Below are 18,536 nucleotides of genomic sequence, written 5' to 3' on the forward strand. Positions count from 1 at the left end.
CTGTGGAGTTACATTCTGATTCAGTGTTTGTACACGGACTCTATGCGGGTCCCTCCGATCGCGATCGAACTTCTCGTCGGATGCTGTCTAAAGAATCAATCCCGACTGCGCTCGCAAGTGCGGCAGCTAAGTGGGGAAGCGCTGTTTCGCCGGATTTAATGTGAACGGCTGCTTACCCGAGTTATTCGCAAACATGAGCTACGGCAGCGCCGAAATAGAGCGCGCCAATCGGCGACATCGTGAACGATGCCTGCAGCGCTTGTTTCACAAAGTGTTCCTTTAGGAGGGCTTTCCCCTTGCTCGTGGCACTGCAAAATTGCTTCCCGGAACTGTTACCAAGACTTTTCGATACGTTGCGGTACTTCCCGAGCTAAAGCGAGGTGGCTGCACAGGCAGTAGCTCAAGTTTCCTTTCCGCGCATTTTATGTCGGTCACGTTCCTTCCTCTCATAAATGTGCAAACATGACCAAGAGCATGTTAATTTTCATCAATTGTGAGCCTCTGCTATGCTACACAAGTTGTGGTTGATTGCTGTCATGTATAGCATTCATGAAATGATAAAAGTACAGTCTGGCTATAACTCCAGCACTGCTAACATTTTGTGTTCTTCCCCAGGTGTCGTTCCACAGGTTTCCAAATAACCCAGAAATGCGCAAGAAGTGGCTGGTTGCAATCAAAAGAGATGAAGGACCTCTCTTTAAAGTGACCACTATAACAAAAGTCTGCTCAAACCACTTTGTTGACACGGACTATCTAGCCAATGCAGCAAATGGCCAGAGGCACCTGCACGAGTGGGCTGTTCCGTCTAGGTTTGCCTTCAAAAAAGTGCAGAAGCAAAGAAAACCACCCCGGAAGCATGACTCATGTCCAAGCCCCATCATGCAACTGGAACGAAGAACACCAAAAGACAAGACCAAACGGAAGAAATTAACCTCAGGAAACTTGAAAGATTCTGCGCAAACTGTTCAAGTGCCTGTCGACATTGTATTGCAGGAGGCCGCATGCACACAAATACAAGATGCACTCCCAGAACTTGATAAACAAGTTGCTGAGATTTCTCGTCTAGAAAAGCGAGTGCGGGAACTTGAGCTGATGCTGAAGGCTAAAGATGCCACTATCACACAGTTGCAAGAAGAGCTGAAAAGTACAAAGATGAGGCTTAATGTGTCAGATGAAGCTACATTCTCTATTGAGAAGTTTAAGGATAACAATGAAGACATTCAGTTCTACACGGGTCTAACGAGTTACAATAGATTTCGTGCCCTCATGGTTTTTCTCAATCCAGGTGAAGATGGGAGAAATGTGAAACTGTGGAAGGGCAATGAGGGTTTGCTCGTGAAAGACACCGAGGGTAGGGGAAGGCCTCGCAAGCTTAACGTGGAAAATCAGCTGTTCCTTCTCCTTGTTAAGTTGAAAGTTGGACTCTTCCACAGGCATTTGGCACACTTGTTTGGCATTTCAGAAAGCACGGTTTCCAGGTTGTTCATTTCATGGCTAAATTTTCTTTACTTTCGCTTAAATGATCTTAAGCTGTGGCTGTCAAAGGAGACCATTCAGGAAAATATGCCAGCTCCTTTTTTAGAAAAGTATCCATCGACACGTGTAATCATTGATGCTACAGAAATCGCGTGTGATGTGCCATCATCATTTGTCTCTCAATCAAACCTTTATTCTCATTATAAGTCTCGCCACACATATAAGGGCTTGATTGGCATTTCCCCTAAAGGCACTCTAACATTCGTGTCTCCATTGTTCACTGGCTGCACATCCGACCGAGAATGTGTCATCCAGAGTGGGTTTCTCAACAGGCCATTTGATGCGGGAGACTCAGTCATGGCAGATAAGGGCTTCAAAATTGGTGACCTACTAAGTGCCAAAGGGGTTACCCTCAACATACCACCATTCCTACGTAAAGAGCAGTTCTCCCCTCAAGAAATTGAGGAAACACAGGATATAGCAGCCTTGCGAATCCATGTGGAAAGGAAAATTCAAAGGATTAAAACCTTTCATATCTTCGATAGGCCGATTCCTGTCCTCTTGGCCCCACTTGCAAACCAAATGTGGACTGTTTGTGCCATCTTGTCAAACTTTCAGTCGCCATTGATAAAAGCAGATGAATAGAATTGCACACTGCTCATGGAAAAGTATCTGCACATTGCTTAGAGCCACTTGTTTTGCTAGCAGTACCTATATTTAACTGTGACTCCCTTTAAACAATAGTACTCGTACATGTGCACAGAGTTGATATAAAGACACATTGTATTAAGCAGTAAAGGTTTGCAACTGAATGTACGCTGCGTTGAGTTGTATTACTAAAAAAAATTGCGAGCCAATCCAGGTGGTTGGGAAGCGAAGTTTTGTATGCCACCCTCACAGTGACTGCGGCGCCACTTCATTCGCTGCTTTGCTAGCCTTGTACCACTAGTGTAAGCTTCGCAAATGTTTCTCACAACCTTTGTGGCGCTCATCAAGATTTCTGCCCATCTTTGTCTACAAGATGCAGTGTTGTTATGTACATATATATGAATACTTTTTTTTTAAATAAAATAAAGTTGGTGTATTTCTTGAACATTGTCCTCATGTTTAGTGAGTGTCCTCCCTCAGTCCTTCAATCTAGCTCAACTTGATATTTTCCTTCACAGGCCCCTTTATACACGAGCGCAACATGATGTCTGTCATTAGTATGAACCACAGGTAGCAAAAATCTTGTCTTGTTATTGCTTGACGCAGAACCAGTGTTATGCTACCACATTGGCATCACAACGTCATTAATATTGTTTGTTGTTAATTATTGTATTCTTTTTATTTTTTTTCTATCTTTTGTTCTTACTTTTGATGCCCACCCCTCATGTAATGCCCCTTGGGACCCTTGAGTTATCAATAAATAAATAAATAAAAATAAATATGAAACATCCCTACCATCGCTTTAGTTTTCAAAAAATGAATTTATTGATAGGCATTATTAACTGGTGATTAATGTAAACATTTTTGCTGTGACAAGGAGCAGAAAAGCTGCAAATACAGCATCACAATAAAAACAAACGTTCGCATGTCATGATCATAGTTTTCTTGAAAAGGCATTGTAAAATACAATACCTATTGCATTAGTCTGAAAGCACAAAACAAGATATGTTACACTAGTATCACAATGAATAAAATGCAGTTCTGCATTTCTGCCATATGAAAAGGTACAAATAATATAAAAATTCCTACTTGGAATTGGTCTCGTCACTAACATACAAAAATACTCTCATTTGAGAGGATACATGTAACCAATAACACAGAATAATGTCTGATACAGAATCAATATCACAGCTTTGTTAGGCAAACAAAGATTGCTGTCATAGACCTGAAAGATGTTATGACAATAGCATCACAGTCTTGTAAATAATATGCATAAAACACTTCCTGTCACACCATTATGCATAATATCAAAAATTGTGGTGCTGAGATCGTTGTTTTCAGAGTATGCAAAACTACCTGTTGGTATTATATCTACAAGAGGTTAGCATGATAAGATCACAGACAAGGAATAAATAATGCAAGTTTATCAGAAAATTAGCTGGGCAAACAAGAATTTTACCTGCAGTAATGCGATAGCCGTGCCAATTGCCACAGCTGTAAAAATGGCTTTGGTCAATCTGTCCTTGCTACATCAGTAATTTATTTATTTATTTACACTTCACCTACATCGCCGTAAGGAATTGCGTAGGGGAGGTACACATGGGTAATAACATAACGCAGTTAACAATCGATATAATAGTTACAACAAATACAACGATGCACAAGATACTTATAAGAGAAAAACACTAACAGTGGATTGCACAAATTATAAACAATGACGCAGTCGTACATTTTAAACACCCAGACGCTTCGAGACAACAAACTATTCTCATTGGCAGTGATATTGTGGGCATTTTTACAGGGAAGAAAAAAAAGGTTTCATTATCAGTTTCATTAACGATATCGTCCTCGATATGAGCCTCTTAATCTACTCAGTTCTTGGGCACATCACTTTTCTTCCTTTTCAAGATGGCTCTGAAAGGCGTGTAAAATGTTCATTTGAAGAACTGTACGTAATTTTTTAGGTGTATTAGTGCAGTCAGTTATCGTGGAAATTCCCACCCAATTAGCTTAGAATGTTGTGTTATCATTGAGGGTGAAAACCACCCATGAAGTGGCTTTTGAATACAGTGGGGCTGACGTAAAAACTCGGAATGCTGCACCAATACAATGGTAAACGGTTTTTGACAACAAACATACCAGTTAGTAGTAAATAATGACTTGAAAAGCACTTATGTCCCTGAGCAGTCATCAGGCCTGAGGGGGCCATGTTAACTTAAAAGGGCCCTGCAACACAACAGGGAAAGCTTGTTGAGCAGTCCCAACACCACCACCTCAGCGTGGCGAGTTTGTGTAGTTTGTAGATATAGCGTAACATTGAAGAGTAGCAATATGACTATTGGTTAAAAATTTTACATCCATGGACGAAGCGTTGCAATCAACACATCAAGCACTTAGGCATACCAACAGCCATCAGTGATGCCATGGCCTTTGAAACTAGACTGCACACCATCAAACCATGGAAGCCTTGCGAATTGCATGAACAGGCTGTGCAGGCTTGGCAGCTATGGCACAACATCTACCGCTAGTGCCCAGTTGCTACTGGTGCCACTCGATAATATCATAAGCAAGTCCAAGGCAGGCTGTTTGAAGTGCGCTAACAGCGTGCGGACCACTAAAACATCATTTTTTTCTGTCACTAAGCATTTCCTTGGCACGAAACAAGCACTATGTGGTTTCTGGAACACTATTTCAACAATCAACGATGAGTTAATAGTTCCCTTTAGTATCCCTTGAAAAGATGTGATGCAACACTAACTAGTTACACTTGCACTGCTATGTCTTGCTTGAGTTAACATGAGTGCTTTCAAGGAAAGGCAAGAAATCTGAAAAATAAAAATTGTCAAGCTTCACTTTTGTCTTTGCCCAGTCTTCATTCGAAAAACGTATGCGTTCAATTAAAATAAACTTCTTTGAATACACAACAAAATCTGCCCATGCAAGCTGTGAAATAGCCATCTGACCCAAAACTTGCTGATAGTAAATGTGGTCTCTCTTTAGTACTGGACCGTTTTCAGTAATAGCACAGCAAAACTCTGCAGAATTCAAATCATTTAAACTTTTGTCACGCAAAGAATATGGGCATTTGACCTCAAGTATGCCACGCGAGTTCAGTTCAGCTGGTTCAGTTCAGTCGTAGATTATCCCATCAGGCGAAGCACCAAGCCAGGGAGCTTCAGGGTTCACCAAGAGGCCACAAGGGTGCACCGTGCAATCATGTCCAAGGCCTCGCATCACATCCCGATAGCGTTCTGAAGCGAGTGGCTCATTTGCAACACCATACCTGCAGGTTTAAGTGCCAAAATTGTATTGTCATTTGAAAACCAAAGCAAACAAGTTCTTTTTCTTTGTCAATATGCAGCTGATTTTACACTACAGCCTCTCCCAGTGGATTACTTGAAGAGGAAGACGTTACTTGGAAGAAAAATTGCAATACTAATAATTATTTATTTCTGCCTCAAGAAATAAAAGGACAGGGAGCTGTAGAAAAAGGTGTCATAAGCAGCTTGACTGAGCCACAGCCCCTACATACAAGGCAACAGAAACAGGCAATTCAGAAGCAATTCATCACACACATTAAAAAAAATCTCATTTAGCTAATCAACAAAATTGCTATTTTTTTATTTTCTCAACGTCTCATTTTCTTAGGTGTGAAATAAGGCTAGCCAGCAATATAACTTCCCTGGCTTCACACAAATCTCTAGTTTTACATAGAACAAAACAGGTCAATGCACACGGAAACAACAAAGATGGTATTCCCGTGTCTTTCGTGCTGGTTCGCACACTCACCTCCTAAACAATATAAAAAAAAAACCAACTAGCCCAAAGCACTGCTCTCCTGTGTCCAAGCCTGGAAAATCTCCACTACACATTTTTGTTACTTCTTGATATGCAGTCATGTCTTACAAGATGTCTAGCACAACGTACCCTGGAGTACAATGCACATGAAAATTGCCGGAAGGATGGCAAACAAACTCGTAGCTCTCTTGTAGGCCCTGAGGAATTAATACATTATACAGGGTTATGACATGTGATAACAAGAGACTGGAACTTTAGGCAAAAAGCCGGTTTTTTCCTTGGGTTTTACTTTAGTGGTACTTCTATTGCACTCAGAAATGGATATTTCAATGACACCATCACTGAAATAGGCATTATTTATATTAGGTTATCACAGCCTAAATGTGCCTTTTCCTGTGTTTTTACTTAGCTTTATATTGTTGATAGTGTTATTCACTGACAAACTTTACTGAAGGCAGCCAATTATCAAAACAAATACTTTTGCAGTGTAATGGCTATAAGTAACAGAGTCAGAGCAGACAAAGGCATCGCTATAAGAAGGACTCAAATCTGTACGCAACGATAAGCTTGATGGTGGGTAGTCGTGCACTCACTTCATGTTTTAGCCAACATCAAGAAAATTTGACGATAAAGTGCTACAGTGACCCGGAAAGTGAGATTCATTAGGGATGTTCAGGAAGGTTTCACTACCCACAGGGGACATGTTGCTGGTAGTCAGTGCATACTTCAGTATTGTCAACAGTTATTACATGTGATTGTGCTGCAATTCCTGAGAGCACTGAATCATAAAACATTCCAAAGTATGTGCTGCCAACTTCAGCAGATGTCAAGCATACCTTTTGAGCTACAAATACCTGGTGTAAGAGGGCACAACATATAACCTTGGGATTTACACTTGCCTTATGTTGTTTTGTAGAGAAAATGAAATTGAATTCCGTAAGCAGGGCTTTATGGCCTGTGAACATCTGCGGACAAATTACAGTTTTCATAGAAATGGAGAGCATTCTCATTATTTCAACCAATGAAGCACAAAAAACCGTATTTTGCTCCTATACAAGCCTCGAATGACAATTTTTAGTGCTAAATATCCAGCCTCTATTTGTAACAAATGGAACTTCTCAAGACTAGTGTTAAATGATAAAAGTCTTGCGCTCTGCTGATGAGTGTATGTCCTACCTTATGGCTGGAACACGTGACAAGTCCTTGCACACAGCCAATCCGCGCAGTCCCTTCGATGTCCATTTGCTGCGGCTTGCAACAATGCCGTAATTTGAAGCTGTCAGGCGGAAACTGCGTTCCTCCTGCCACCTAGCGCTACTCCGCTGTCCACGCGTGTTTCTTTCGAGGACTCTTGCCTCTTCCGGAGTGATGCAAAGCTTCTGAAAGTTGTGCATGTGTACACGTGAATATTAATTACATTTGATTGTGTCTGAGTCAGACGATCATCAGAGGTGGCTGGAGCCCCCCCAAAATTTTCTACTTTTACGTCAGTCCATGAAACAGGCATAAATTTTGAAAGATTACACTCTACGTAGTTCAAATGATAAACAATGGACAAAACTTATTACAAGTACTGAAAAAAAAAGCAAAAACGAGCTCATTTAAACTACACATTCTTACTGACTTTTACCTTTTACTTGTACTACAAATTTCGCACGCACAAATTTCCCATTCCCGATTACTTGAAACAGTCACTAGGTGGAAGTAATAATTAACAGGCTTTTTGAATATTACCTCTGTAGAAGAAATACAAGACCAACAAGATGATATCACAAGTAAATGGGTGAGGGGGCCCAAACATTGATCATAGTAAAGAGAACTGGCAAATATGCTAGTAATAAACATTGCAAACAAGTTTACACATAAAGCTATATGGCAACCTGAACATTTCCAACTGTAATAATGTGATTGTATCAAATTTTTTTTTTACCTTGACGATATTGTTGTCTTGCAATGCAGCTGGCGGCTTCCACGTGTCACAGCTGCTAAAATATTGATGAGCTTCCGGCAGGCTGGAGCTGTCAATTGAGGCACTGAAGATGTTTTTAACAACAACATCAAACCCGAATGGCATCAAGGGCTGTTGGTATGACAGCGGAGCAAATACTGATGCCAGACCCCATTTTGTACGTTCGTACGGATGGTTGTCATCTTCCAGAAGTCCTTTTGCGAACTCGCTGTCGGGGTCTTCTTTTAAAATTTCTTCAGCCAATTGCTTTTCAGCAGCTTTCTGCTCATCCAGTGTTCGCGAAACTCCCCTTGGGTCGTACAGGCGAACACTGAGTGGCGAGTCAAGGCCGTCTTCTCGCACTGCCCTCCTGTTCACTGCCTGTAATGGCATGCCATGCAAATTTGTGCTTCGTGGCACACGCCATTTTTGTGGAAGGTCAGTGCACGTGAGCTCCAAGGGCGCCTCAGTGAAGCCCCTTGACTGAATATGTGAAGCAGTCCTTAATACAGCCATGGCGTGATTGCAGGCACTGCGGCCTGCTGCACAACTGCACTCAGTACTTTTAATGCACCCGTCTGCTGACGATATTACCACAAAGATTGCATATGGCGCTGCATTCTTCTTCTTGCTTCTGTAGCACGAAGCCTTCAAGTACACTGTGCCATCACTGCAGAGGGAAAAGAAACAATGGAAGTGCTCCTCATAAATAAGAATATATTAGCATGTGACACTTCAATCATTGGGAGTTGCACCTACAGGCGTTTTGCTAACCAAGCCTAACAAATGGTCGAGTACCATAGGTCTACACAAAACATACGGCTGCATAGCGCACTTAACGAAAATTACATTCACTGATCAAGTCAAAAAGTACAGCTATGACGTTTCAGAACCTGTACAAGTTCCTTGTTCACAATGCAGCGGACATGTTTTCGTTAAGTGTAACATGCTACCAGACCAGGCGAGCTTTTGTCGAACTCTTGACTAGCATCACCGCACTTCATCACATCAACCGGGCACTTCAGAGGATAATGCCAAGGAAACAATGTCTATTCGGTGCATTTATTACTGCAGTAGTACTGAAAGTGGGGGAGGTGTTGGGCCATTCTAAGCAGTGCGAGAGATAATCTTTAAGTGCACAACCAAGCGAGGACAGAGAACACGTGAGACACACGAGCGCTGTCGGACACCCATGTGTCTCATGTGTTCTGCGTCCTTGCCTGCCTATGCATTTAAACATTATTAATCGTGTCTTGCCAACACGCCCAAACAGCCAGAGCCACATTAGTGTGAGAAAGTAGACACAAAAATGGAAAAGCAAGCAAGCGGTCACTGTCAAGTAAATTTGTATTGATATTAGGGGCATTTGGCATGAAATATTCATGAGACATCGAAGTAGAATATTCTAAATTATAAATTTGGCAATTTCAACAGCAACACCAATTATTAAAACTAAAATGACATTCAGGAACGATCAGTGCCATTTTGCATACTTAGAATTGTTTTGCTATGACCAAGAAAATGTGTCCCGTTTTATCAAAGCTGCTTTGAAAGCACATGGCGCAGATTTTGATAGATGAATGTCAGGCAGCGCGCGTTTACGGAGTGCTGGTTGCGAGTTCAGTTAGGTGAGAAATGGTATCTTTCCAGCGAGCTGTCCGAACTTCGTCACCGCGCGGCCGCACCAGTAATGCATATGTCGCAGTAGGCAGGGCAGACGCATTTCTTGAGCCAAAACCTAGTGACAAACCGGGCTAGAGCGGCGGCGGCAGCCTGAAGCGATCTTGCACATGCGCTTGCGAGGCGCCCACTTCGGCTGCACTAGATCATTACGCGGCATCGCTGCCTAGTACATCACAGTATGCCGCCCATTTTCATTTACTTACCTCTTGTTGGTGTAGTTTGCTTTAATTGAAGACGGATCGACGTAGCATTCGACGAAGAAGTTATAGCTTCTGTCGAGGCACCTCCTGGTCTCCGCTTTATCCTTGTAGAACTCGACGATGCGTTCGTGCTGAAGGCGCGGAAGGTTGCCGAGGTCTCGCTCCCATCCCGCAACTGGGAACGACGTTTGCGTTTGCGAAGCCATGCGTACGTCAGCTGGACCACGGCAAAACCGCGTCCGATGAACAGTTTGTACGGTCGCCCGCTTCACATGCCACTACACGCCACGGAACAACTATAAGGGCCGCTATCCGGGCTGCGTATCCGGGCACAGTACACTGTATTCGGGCATAGCGAGCTTCCCCTCACAATGGCGGCGGGAGCCCAATGTTGCCTTGCACGAGCACAGGGTCGCCAGACTTATGCAAAAGGTCTATAGTGTCGTTGGCACAGCGTGCTAGAGGGCCGTCTGCACAGGTAGCATACACATACTGAAAGAAGTAATGCACATTGTATACACTTGTTTATCTGGGTATACGTGTTGTGCAGACGTCCCTCTAGCACATTGTGCCAACGACGCCATTGCTCTCGGGCGTCCATACTTCCCACTGGGCCCGCCAAGCAAGCTCACATTGTAACGCGAATTCATTACTCGTAGGCATAAGACTTTCGACCACTCACGAGCCATTGACATATATCTCGCACCTTGCCGCTGCCTGTGACGAGTGTCAACTGCAAGGGCGACCACGTGCTTTGCGGCGAAGGGCCAACAAAAAGAAATGCAGGACGCGTTCCGAGGGCCAAATTCAAAAATTATTTTCTTCTCTAAAACAAAAAAATCATTTGATTAGACTTTCTTCATTACTTAACGATGTAGTCTACTATCAAACGCTGCATGACGAGGATTTTTGCTTGGAACGCATCAGTATGAAAAATACGGTCAAACATGCGACAAATCGCATATTTTTTCTAATTACACATTTTTTTCGGGAAGATTTAAAGCCTATTTTACCCCTAAATATTTTTGTACGAAAATAAGCTTTTCTGAAAATCATACTATTATTAAAATTGGTTAGGGAGAGTTCCAGATAGCTCAAGAAAAAATCACGAACTTTGAAGATTTTCGTAGTTTTTGAAGATACGTAGCTGGTAGTGAAACACAAATTTCGGAATTAATTATTAGGTAAACTAAACAGAACCTCTCCAATAGCGCAAGCGTGATCTCGAAGCTCAACACACAAAAATAGATTTTATACACGTTTAACAAATACAAGCGAATTTCAAGGGGGCGCCATTATCATCAAAATTTATTTCGAGCAAAAATGTTTTGCCAGAATATGCTATGTAGTATATATATATATATATATATATATATATATATATATATATATATATGAAGGAAAGACGGTTGTTTTCAAGGGCTCGTTTCTTAGTTCGACACAATATTGTTGTTTATAAGTTGATTTACAGCAATACACACGGTATGCACTGATAGCGGCGAGCAGAGCGTCGACCGTCGATCAACTGACAAGCGGTCACGCGCGTCGGCTTTTATACAGGCGCTATCGAACTTTCCAGCAATATCGCTGGTGGCGGCGTAATCTCTACACAAAGCTGGAACATTCGCGTGCGGGGTGCAATCATAACAAACCGATCTACTACAATCGCGACGCTTCTAGAACACTACTTCGCGGACAGCGTCGAGTGTTGATAACCGTCCCTGCCGGTAAAACCCGAATACATCAAAACAACACAAGAAGTGGGCGTGGCATTGCCCCCTCAGAAAAAGCAATATTAATGAGAACTAACAGACAATAATGCCAAAGAAAGTATAGGAGATGTTATTCGTTGTAATTACGATAAAGTGTGAAGAAAGTAAAGTGGACGAAAAGATAACTTGCCGCTGGCTGGGACCGAACCTGCGATCTTCGAATAACGCGTCCGATGCTCTACCACTGAGCTACAGCGGCGGTCATCCTCCCGTCCACTTTATGGGGTATATATGTGCATTTAAGCCTGGGAGTGTTAGTCAGCGTCAGTCGCAGCCATGGCGGCGAGTGTGGAACACTCGCCGCCATATATATATATATATATATATATATATATATATATATATATATATATATATATATATATATATATATATATATATATATATATATATATATATAGACGTCTGTAGTGCGCAAGGTGGCTGTCAGTAATTGGCAAGTGACTTCACTCGCCTGCCTCTAATATTGTATTTTTAAACCCTTGGCTAAAGATAGCTGGGACACCCTGCGTATATATATATATATATATATATATATATATATATATATATATATATATATATATACAGGGTGTCCCAGCTATCTTTAGCCAAGGGTTTAAAAATACAATATTAGAGGCCGGCGAGTGAAGTCACTTGCAAATTACTGACAGCCACCTTGCGCACTACAGACAATTTTTTGTTTGGTATAACTAATTTGTTAAAGGGGCATTGACACAAAATTTCGAAGGCGAGATAATGAGTGAAATAGATGTATGTGGAGCCATACAGAACGTCTACGAAATATCAAGGGCCAATATAGCCTAGAACATATTTAATATCAATTTTAAAGTGCGTGCCGCGCGAGTGAGCGAGATGCAAGCACCTCGCGACGCTGACATCAACGCGATGGATGTGTAACGAAACCTACGTCACGAGTTTGTGTTGGCTGGTTGCTGGTTGTGCCCTTGCGCTTGTGCCATGCTACCTGCCATTTCTTCCCCGTGCCTGCGACTTTGCGCGTGCTAGTTGTGTGGTTGTGTTCTCTTCCGCTGTTCGCTCGTCGTGCCCGTTGGCTGATGTTATGGCCCGCTCACGCTAGCGGCAAGCCTGCCGCAACGGCGCGGTGCCGCACGCGCGAGAGCTGTCGAACGTGCACGGTAAGCATCGCCGGCGAGGCATTCGTGCCTCCGAAAAACATGGCCGCACAGCCAAAAGCGGTTGTCGTCCACTTCAAATCTATCAAGTGGCCGCCGTGCGCTCTGTAACGTGTAAGCTCCGAACTGATGCTTCCATTTGCTTTAGATTTATGTCCTTAAGTTTCGACAGCAATGTATTCGTCCTGATTCGGCGCCGTTTTTGAGAGCCATAGGGCTGACGCGCTGGAGTTTTGAGTACTGTGGCGGAGCCTGGTGGCGTGCGCCGGAGTTGCTTGGGTAGTCAAAAATGGACGCCGACCGGCGAGTTACGCAGTTCTCAGTTGCTTTAAGCGTATTACTTAATTTTGCGCCTAGTTTTCAGGCTCAAAAAGTGCTTAAAACGTACGCAGGAACTTGTCCGCTATGCCTGCAGAGTCTGACATGTTTGACGAGCGATCCCTGCTTCAACAAACCGTGCCGAAAGCAGGTGGTCTGGGCGACGGCTCTGAGCTGCGCGCGGTCCCGAAGCGCGGTCGCCGCCGTTATTGTTGCGTGGTTAATTGCCTCGAACATGGGGGTAAGGATCCTAATGTGCGGTTTTACTGGTTCCCCTGAAATCCGTACGAAGTGGAGCGACGGAACCGCTGGATACGTGCCGTCCGACGCGTGAAGCGAGTACGCGAGCAAAACGTGGTTTGCAACGTAACGTGCTGATTACTTTTCGTACGCGCGTGCACTCGTCTATATATGTATATATTCCCTGTGTGCAGTCCAGACGGCACGCCGTGGCTGCCGACGGCGATCACGAGGATACGCAGCCGGCATTTCGTGCGAAACGAGAAAAACGATGCCATGAGTCACCCTGCGTATGTGCCTACGATTTTTCCGGCTGCTTCCAGCGGCCTGCTGTAAACATTGCGCGCCGTCGCTTCTCGACCGCCACCGCACGCTGACAGAATTTGACGAATTCCCTAGAAGCAAATGTTGAAAATTACGACCGTGCATGGAGAGAAAGTGTGTTTGCGACTGAATGCGGCAGAAAACGGCACACGACGCGAATGCGCTCATTCGGGCCGCCGACGGCTAGCCTTCGTCCTGCACCTTTCTTGATTCCGTTTCGTCGTGTAATGCAAATCATGTCGGCTTTCTTAACAGCAATCTTTTCGTTTATGCACTGTCGTTAATCGCGCGAGCATGCCTCGTAAAACTTAACTCGAGTTCAACGTCGTATGAGATTCGCTGCACTTGCGAGTTGCAGCGCGCCGAAACGGTTCCTTCAATCTCCTGCACGTCGTAAACATACTTGACGTTGACGAGCTTCTTGCGTTTACGCAGATTGCTTGGCCTGAAGAACTCAGCCACGCCAGAAACTGGCCGAGATCCAAAGCGCAGCACAACCGACAGCGGCGGCTCCATCGCGCATCTGAGCTTAGTGCTGCATGCGGCCGCCTGTCTGACTACTCGAAACCAAAGAACTTGTCGTAGGGGGCGCTTTTTAGCACCGTTTTCGCAGCGCCGCCTGGGCAGCCAGTCAGGCCTATAGTCAAATAATTGATGCTGTAGGCTTAGTGAGTCGAGATGGGCGCTTCCGAATGCTCGGAGGACATAGGTTACGCGTTTGTTAGTTGTTTCTAATCCTCCATAGGTGGCGCCACTTGACCTGGTGCGAGCTTGTGGACCTAAAGTCCCTGGATATTTTTGGGAAAGTACCGTCTTTCTTTTAACCGAGCCGCCACACCGAGCACCCTCCTCTCCCGGCTCCCACCTCCCCGCTTCACGGGCCGTCGCCTGGGAAACGCGCGCGTTATCGGCGTGACATAGCATTCTTGATAGGAAAGTGGCGCGAGCCGGGTTATACGGCCGGCGCCCGCACGGTGGTCGTTTGGGAGAGGAGATAGATACGGTTTGGACACTTGGGAGAGGAGGGTTGGACATTTGGGAGAGAATATGGAGGAGAGTGTCGTTACTTTCTATATATCAAGGGACTTTATGTGGACCCGCTCTCGCGCGCCGCCTACGTCACAATTTTGCGTGGTTACGTGGCCAGCTGCGTTAAGCCGGCCACCGGAAGTAGTGCTGCCTAGCTCGGTGCTCTTTGAAACCTAAACTGCGACTGGGCGCTCTAAAAACGGCTCTAAATAAATAACCGTCAGGCACTCGCGGAAACGCGGTTCGCAGCCGTGATAAGTGGATCATAAGTTATCTATTGCAACAAAAAAAAGAAGGTGCAAAATTTTTGTGTCAGTGCTCCTTTAATTATGATTATTTAATTAAATTGCTAAATATTGACTCTAGGCAAGAAATGCGGCTTGCAAAGTTCGAGAGCGTCTTCAGAAACCCCAATTCCATTATTTGCGATAAAGGAAGTCTCACGTATACCATTTTTTCCAAGCTGCAAAGAGAGCCCGCGAAATACAAATAAAACCACGTGACTAGCGCATTCGCCCGCCGCGAGAATGCTGCCCTCAGCCGTGGTTTGAGAAAACGAAATCTGTGGTGCGATCTTGTACGCATTCCAAATAAACACGGAGGCGTGGCATTACATCCAACCGCACGCGAATGGCCAATTTGAACCGCGACAGACGTCACGGCTCTGCATTGACCAATCGCGTGCGGTCACGTGCGGCTGGATGTACTGCCACGCCTCCGTGTTTATTTTGTAACGCGTACAAGATCGCACCACAGGTGATTCAGCCGACAGCGGCGGAGGGGCGGAAAGTGTAGCATCTGGATAACAACTGTGTTGACGCCAAGTGAAAGACGGGAATGAGACGTTCGGATAGAGGGTGTGAGCCACGGTCACGGATAAGTCGACGATGTTTTTTTTTGTCCCGCGTCAGCCAGTTGGCGCGCGTGATGGTGCAAGTTCTAGCGAGCGCGGGCCAGGAAACCACCGTCAACTTATCGGCCTACCGCTGCAACGCAATCGCCGAGTCGCGGCCGCAGCAGTGGTGCGATCTTGTACGCGTTACAAAATAAACACGGAGGCGTGGCAGTACATCCAGCCGCACGTGACCGCACGCGATTGGTCAATGCAGAGCCGTGACGTCTGTCGCGGTTCAAATGGGCCATTCGCATGCGGTTGGATGTAATGCCACGCCTCCGTGTTTATTTGGAATGCGTACAAGATCGCACCACTGGTGAAGAAAAGGTTGCGCACAAATCTCGTGGCATTAGAGTTTCATGTCAGTGACGTGGGCTGGAAATACGCGGTTGGTGCGCTTGTCCTTCAGCTCAGCAATAGCGCTAAGACAAAATGTCACCGGACCTATAACTGCTTATCGACCATAGGGCCCTAAAAAGCGCGGCAAGAACTTTTGACAACGCTTAGGCACACGCTGTGTGCGTCGAACTAACACGAGGTCCCCGACAAGAAACGGCGCAGATTGGCGCTGCTTTGTTAGTGGAGCTTGAGCTGCTTGGCTGTGTAGAATAGCCAGGCGTGCTCGGTGACGTGCTTGCTGAAGGAGAGCGGTAGTGTTGGCTTCTGACCCATCGGGCTCTGCATTGGACAGATCGAAGCCGAGAAGTGACTCCTGAGGAAGCTTTCGTATTCTCCCGTATACAAGCTCGAAGGGGGTCTCTCGAGTAGTTTCTTGCCGTGACCTGTTCAGAGCGAACGCAGTAGACGCCAAGAAGTCGTCCCAGTCATCGTGCTCTGGGCTCACGTAGCAAGAAATAATGTCAGCCAGAGTTCTGTTGGTGCGTCCCTTATGAAAAAATTTAATGAGTATTAATAAACAGACTAATGTCTTTAGACATCAGAATCATTACACTGTCTAATGCCAGTCTAATGCGCTTTCTAATGCACACCTAATGCGAGTCTAATAGTAATTGGCCACCGTTAGTCTATAGAGTCATGACGTTAGAGTTTCTGATGACCATTGTCTAGCGTTAGTCTATGGAGTCCTGACGTGTGAGTTTCTAATGGCCGTTGTCTAGTGAAACGCAACTGAACATATGCATTAGGTTGACACTAAACACCATATTGCAGACTTAGGCCTTATGCCAGCAACAGCATGTTTGCTGCACACAGGTCAATAAATATTTTTGTGGTTAATAATACGAATGTGTGCATGCTTTAGAGGATTTTCACATAAATGCCAGCAGACCATTTCGAGCAATGACTAGATCACCATTGTTCTTTACACGTAACAGTCTTTCGAAGCCAATCAATAATCTTGCATGTCTATGATACACGCATTTGTAAACGAGCGCTAAATTGTCAAGCTATTTAGTTTCAATAGGACAATAAATGCCCACTAACTAGCCCCAGGGCTAGTTAGTTAAATTTTGTATTTCCTATGAAAGCGCTCTTTTACAATCACAAACAAATGAAATAAGACCAGACGAAAGATTTCAGGAGAAAGCGCTTTTCTATTTACTTTCTGGCTCAGCACTGACGATAGGGTCTCTTGTGCTGCACTGTCGTGGTGGTACAGTTGCTGTATTTGAAACCTGCAAGTGAAAGTGTTAATATGAGTTTGGCACTGAAGCATACAGCTTAGGGCAGCATGTGAACAGATCTTGAAATTTATGATTGATGCCTTTTTTTTTTCAAAACAGTGGTATAATTGTTACCATTTTAACTGAATAATCCATCTGTATCGATGTCCAACTACATAGCCTTGGCTTCATGCTGCTTTGATCAAAAACATAAAAAAACAAACCACTATACATCACTTCAGAGGGCTGTGGTTTCGTAGATTGGCCAGCTATTATAGACAGACCAATTAGCTCTGTTAGCTTCTTTGATGTAACATTTCATAATAACATCCTTTCGCTACTCAAATAGTACTCCATGCATGACTGCTGCATGCATCAGTGAGCCTATTCCACCTCCTTTGTTTTAAACAAAACTATCACAGAACAATTTGTAGCTCATGCTCAGCTTGTGCAAGGTGAATCTGAGCAATAGGCAAGTGGAATGTGGAGCTGAGTCTTGGTGATACAGCTAGAGAAATGCTAAATTCTAGTGAAAAGAATCATGAAATGGTGGGTTCTGTAAGAACCTACATATATTTTACCGATATGCATGCTGTAACAAGTTATGGGTCATTTCTACAAATATTTTGAAAACAAGGCATTGGAGAAAGCAAGCCAAGGCATTTTTGTATTATTACCCCTGGTGACTTTCGATATTATTCGATAGCTAAAGGTACATTCATTATGTACCTTGAAGAGGCGACAAAAGTTCTATGAATGTTAGCTAGCAAATATTGCATAGTTATGAAATTGATCACTTGTCTTTTAGAAAAACAGAAGAATCCACATTGGAGTGTGTCGGTACTTGTTGAACATCTTGACAGGATATCACAGCTACTAAAGGAAAGAGCACATAGCAGCGCTAAACTCACAACTAACTTTTTTTAGAAATCACGCAGACGCTTAAAATATCATCTGAACCCAAGTGTTCGCACAGAGATAACATCATCTACAGTGCATGTGCAAACAGCTAAATGGAGTAATCAAACGAACACCCAGGAGGAAAGAGGATCACGAGCTAAGACACCGACACAGAAAGAAGAGAGGAGCACTGTCCGTGTATTAGCTCGCGCTCCTGTTCCCTCCTGAGTATGTACCAAAATGCCCAGTTACAAGTATTGCTAAAATGTGCACCCTTCCACAGTGCATTACACTTCTCTTTCTGTGGTAGGTCTCAATCTGTGTCGTGAACTGTGCAATATGCGCAGATTCCTGGTATCTTTATAGATTGTGGTGTGATAATGTTCCAAACAATGTGATGAAACATATGAGTATCCGATGCCTTCTAATCAAGGCTATCTCCAATTCAGATTATCAAACTCTCAGGCTTCTCGATCATCAGACAACAATGCTTTGTTAGAAGGAAATGGGTACTCCCATGTTGCACGACATTGCTTAAAACATGGTT

At 44.1% G+C, this 18,536-nt stretch overlaps 1 protein-coding gene across 1 annotated transcript; it reads right to left on the reverse strand.

Moving 5' to 3' along the window:
• Positions 1 to 2,940: 2,940 nt before the first annotated feature.
• Positions 2,941 to 10,110, reverse strand: LOC119379518 (uncharacterized). The gene is made up of 4 exons (XM_037648818.2): positions 9,757 to 10,110; positions 7,853 to 8,540; positions 7,099 to 7,301; positions 2,941 to 5,407 (listed from the first exon to the last, which is right to left on the reverse strand). Exons 1-4 carry the CDS (start codon positions 9,957 to 9,959, stop codon positions 5,254 to 5,256), a joined length of 1,248 nt encoding a protein of 415 aa, XP_037504746.1. The 5' UTR covers positions 9,960 to 10,110; the 3' UTR covers positions 2,941 to 5,253.
• Between the last annotated feature and the right edge of the window lie 8,426 nt (positions 10,111 to 18,536).

This window comes from Rhipicephalus sanguineus, chromosome 1, assembly GCF_013339695.2.
Source record: "Rhipicephalus sanguineus isolate Rsan-2018 chromosome 1, BIME_Rsan_1.4, whole genome shotgun sequence".
NCBI classification, from domain to species: Eukaryota; Metazoa; Arthropoda; class Arachnida; order Ixodida; family Ixodidae; genus Rhipicephalus; species Rhipicephalus sanguineus.

Excerpts from the sequence above, each read along its gene's own strand:
- LOC119379518 (XM_037648818.2), bottom strand. The coding sequence starts at position 9,959 with ATGGCTTCGCAAACGCAAACGTCGTTCCCAGTTGCGGGATGGGAGCGA. Across the intron at positions 7,302-7,852 it reads AAGACAACAATATCGTCAAG|AAGCTTTGCATCACTCCGGA; the intron begins GTAAAAAAAAAA and ends CACAACTTTCAG. Across the intron at positions 5,408-7,098 it reads TCACGTGTTCCAGCCATAAG|GTATGGTGTTGCAAATGAGC; the intron begins GTAGGACATACA and ends TTAAACCTGCAG.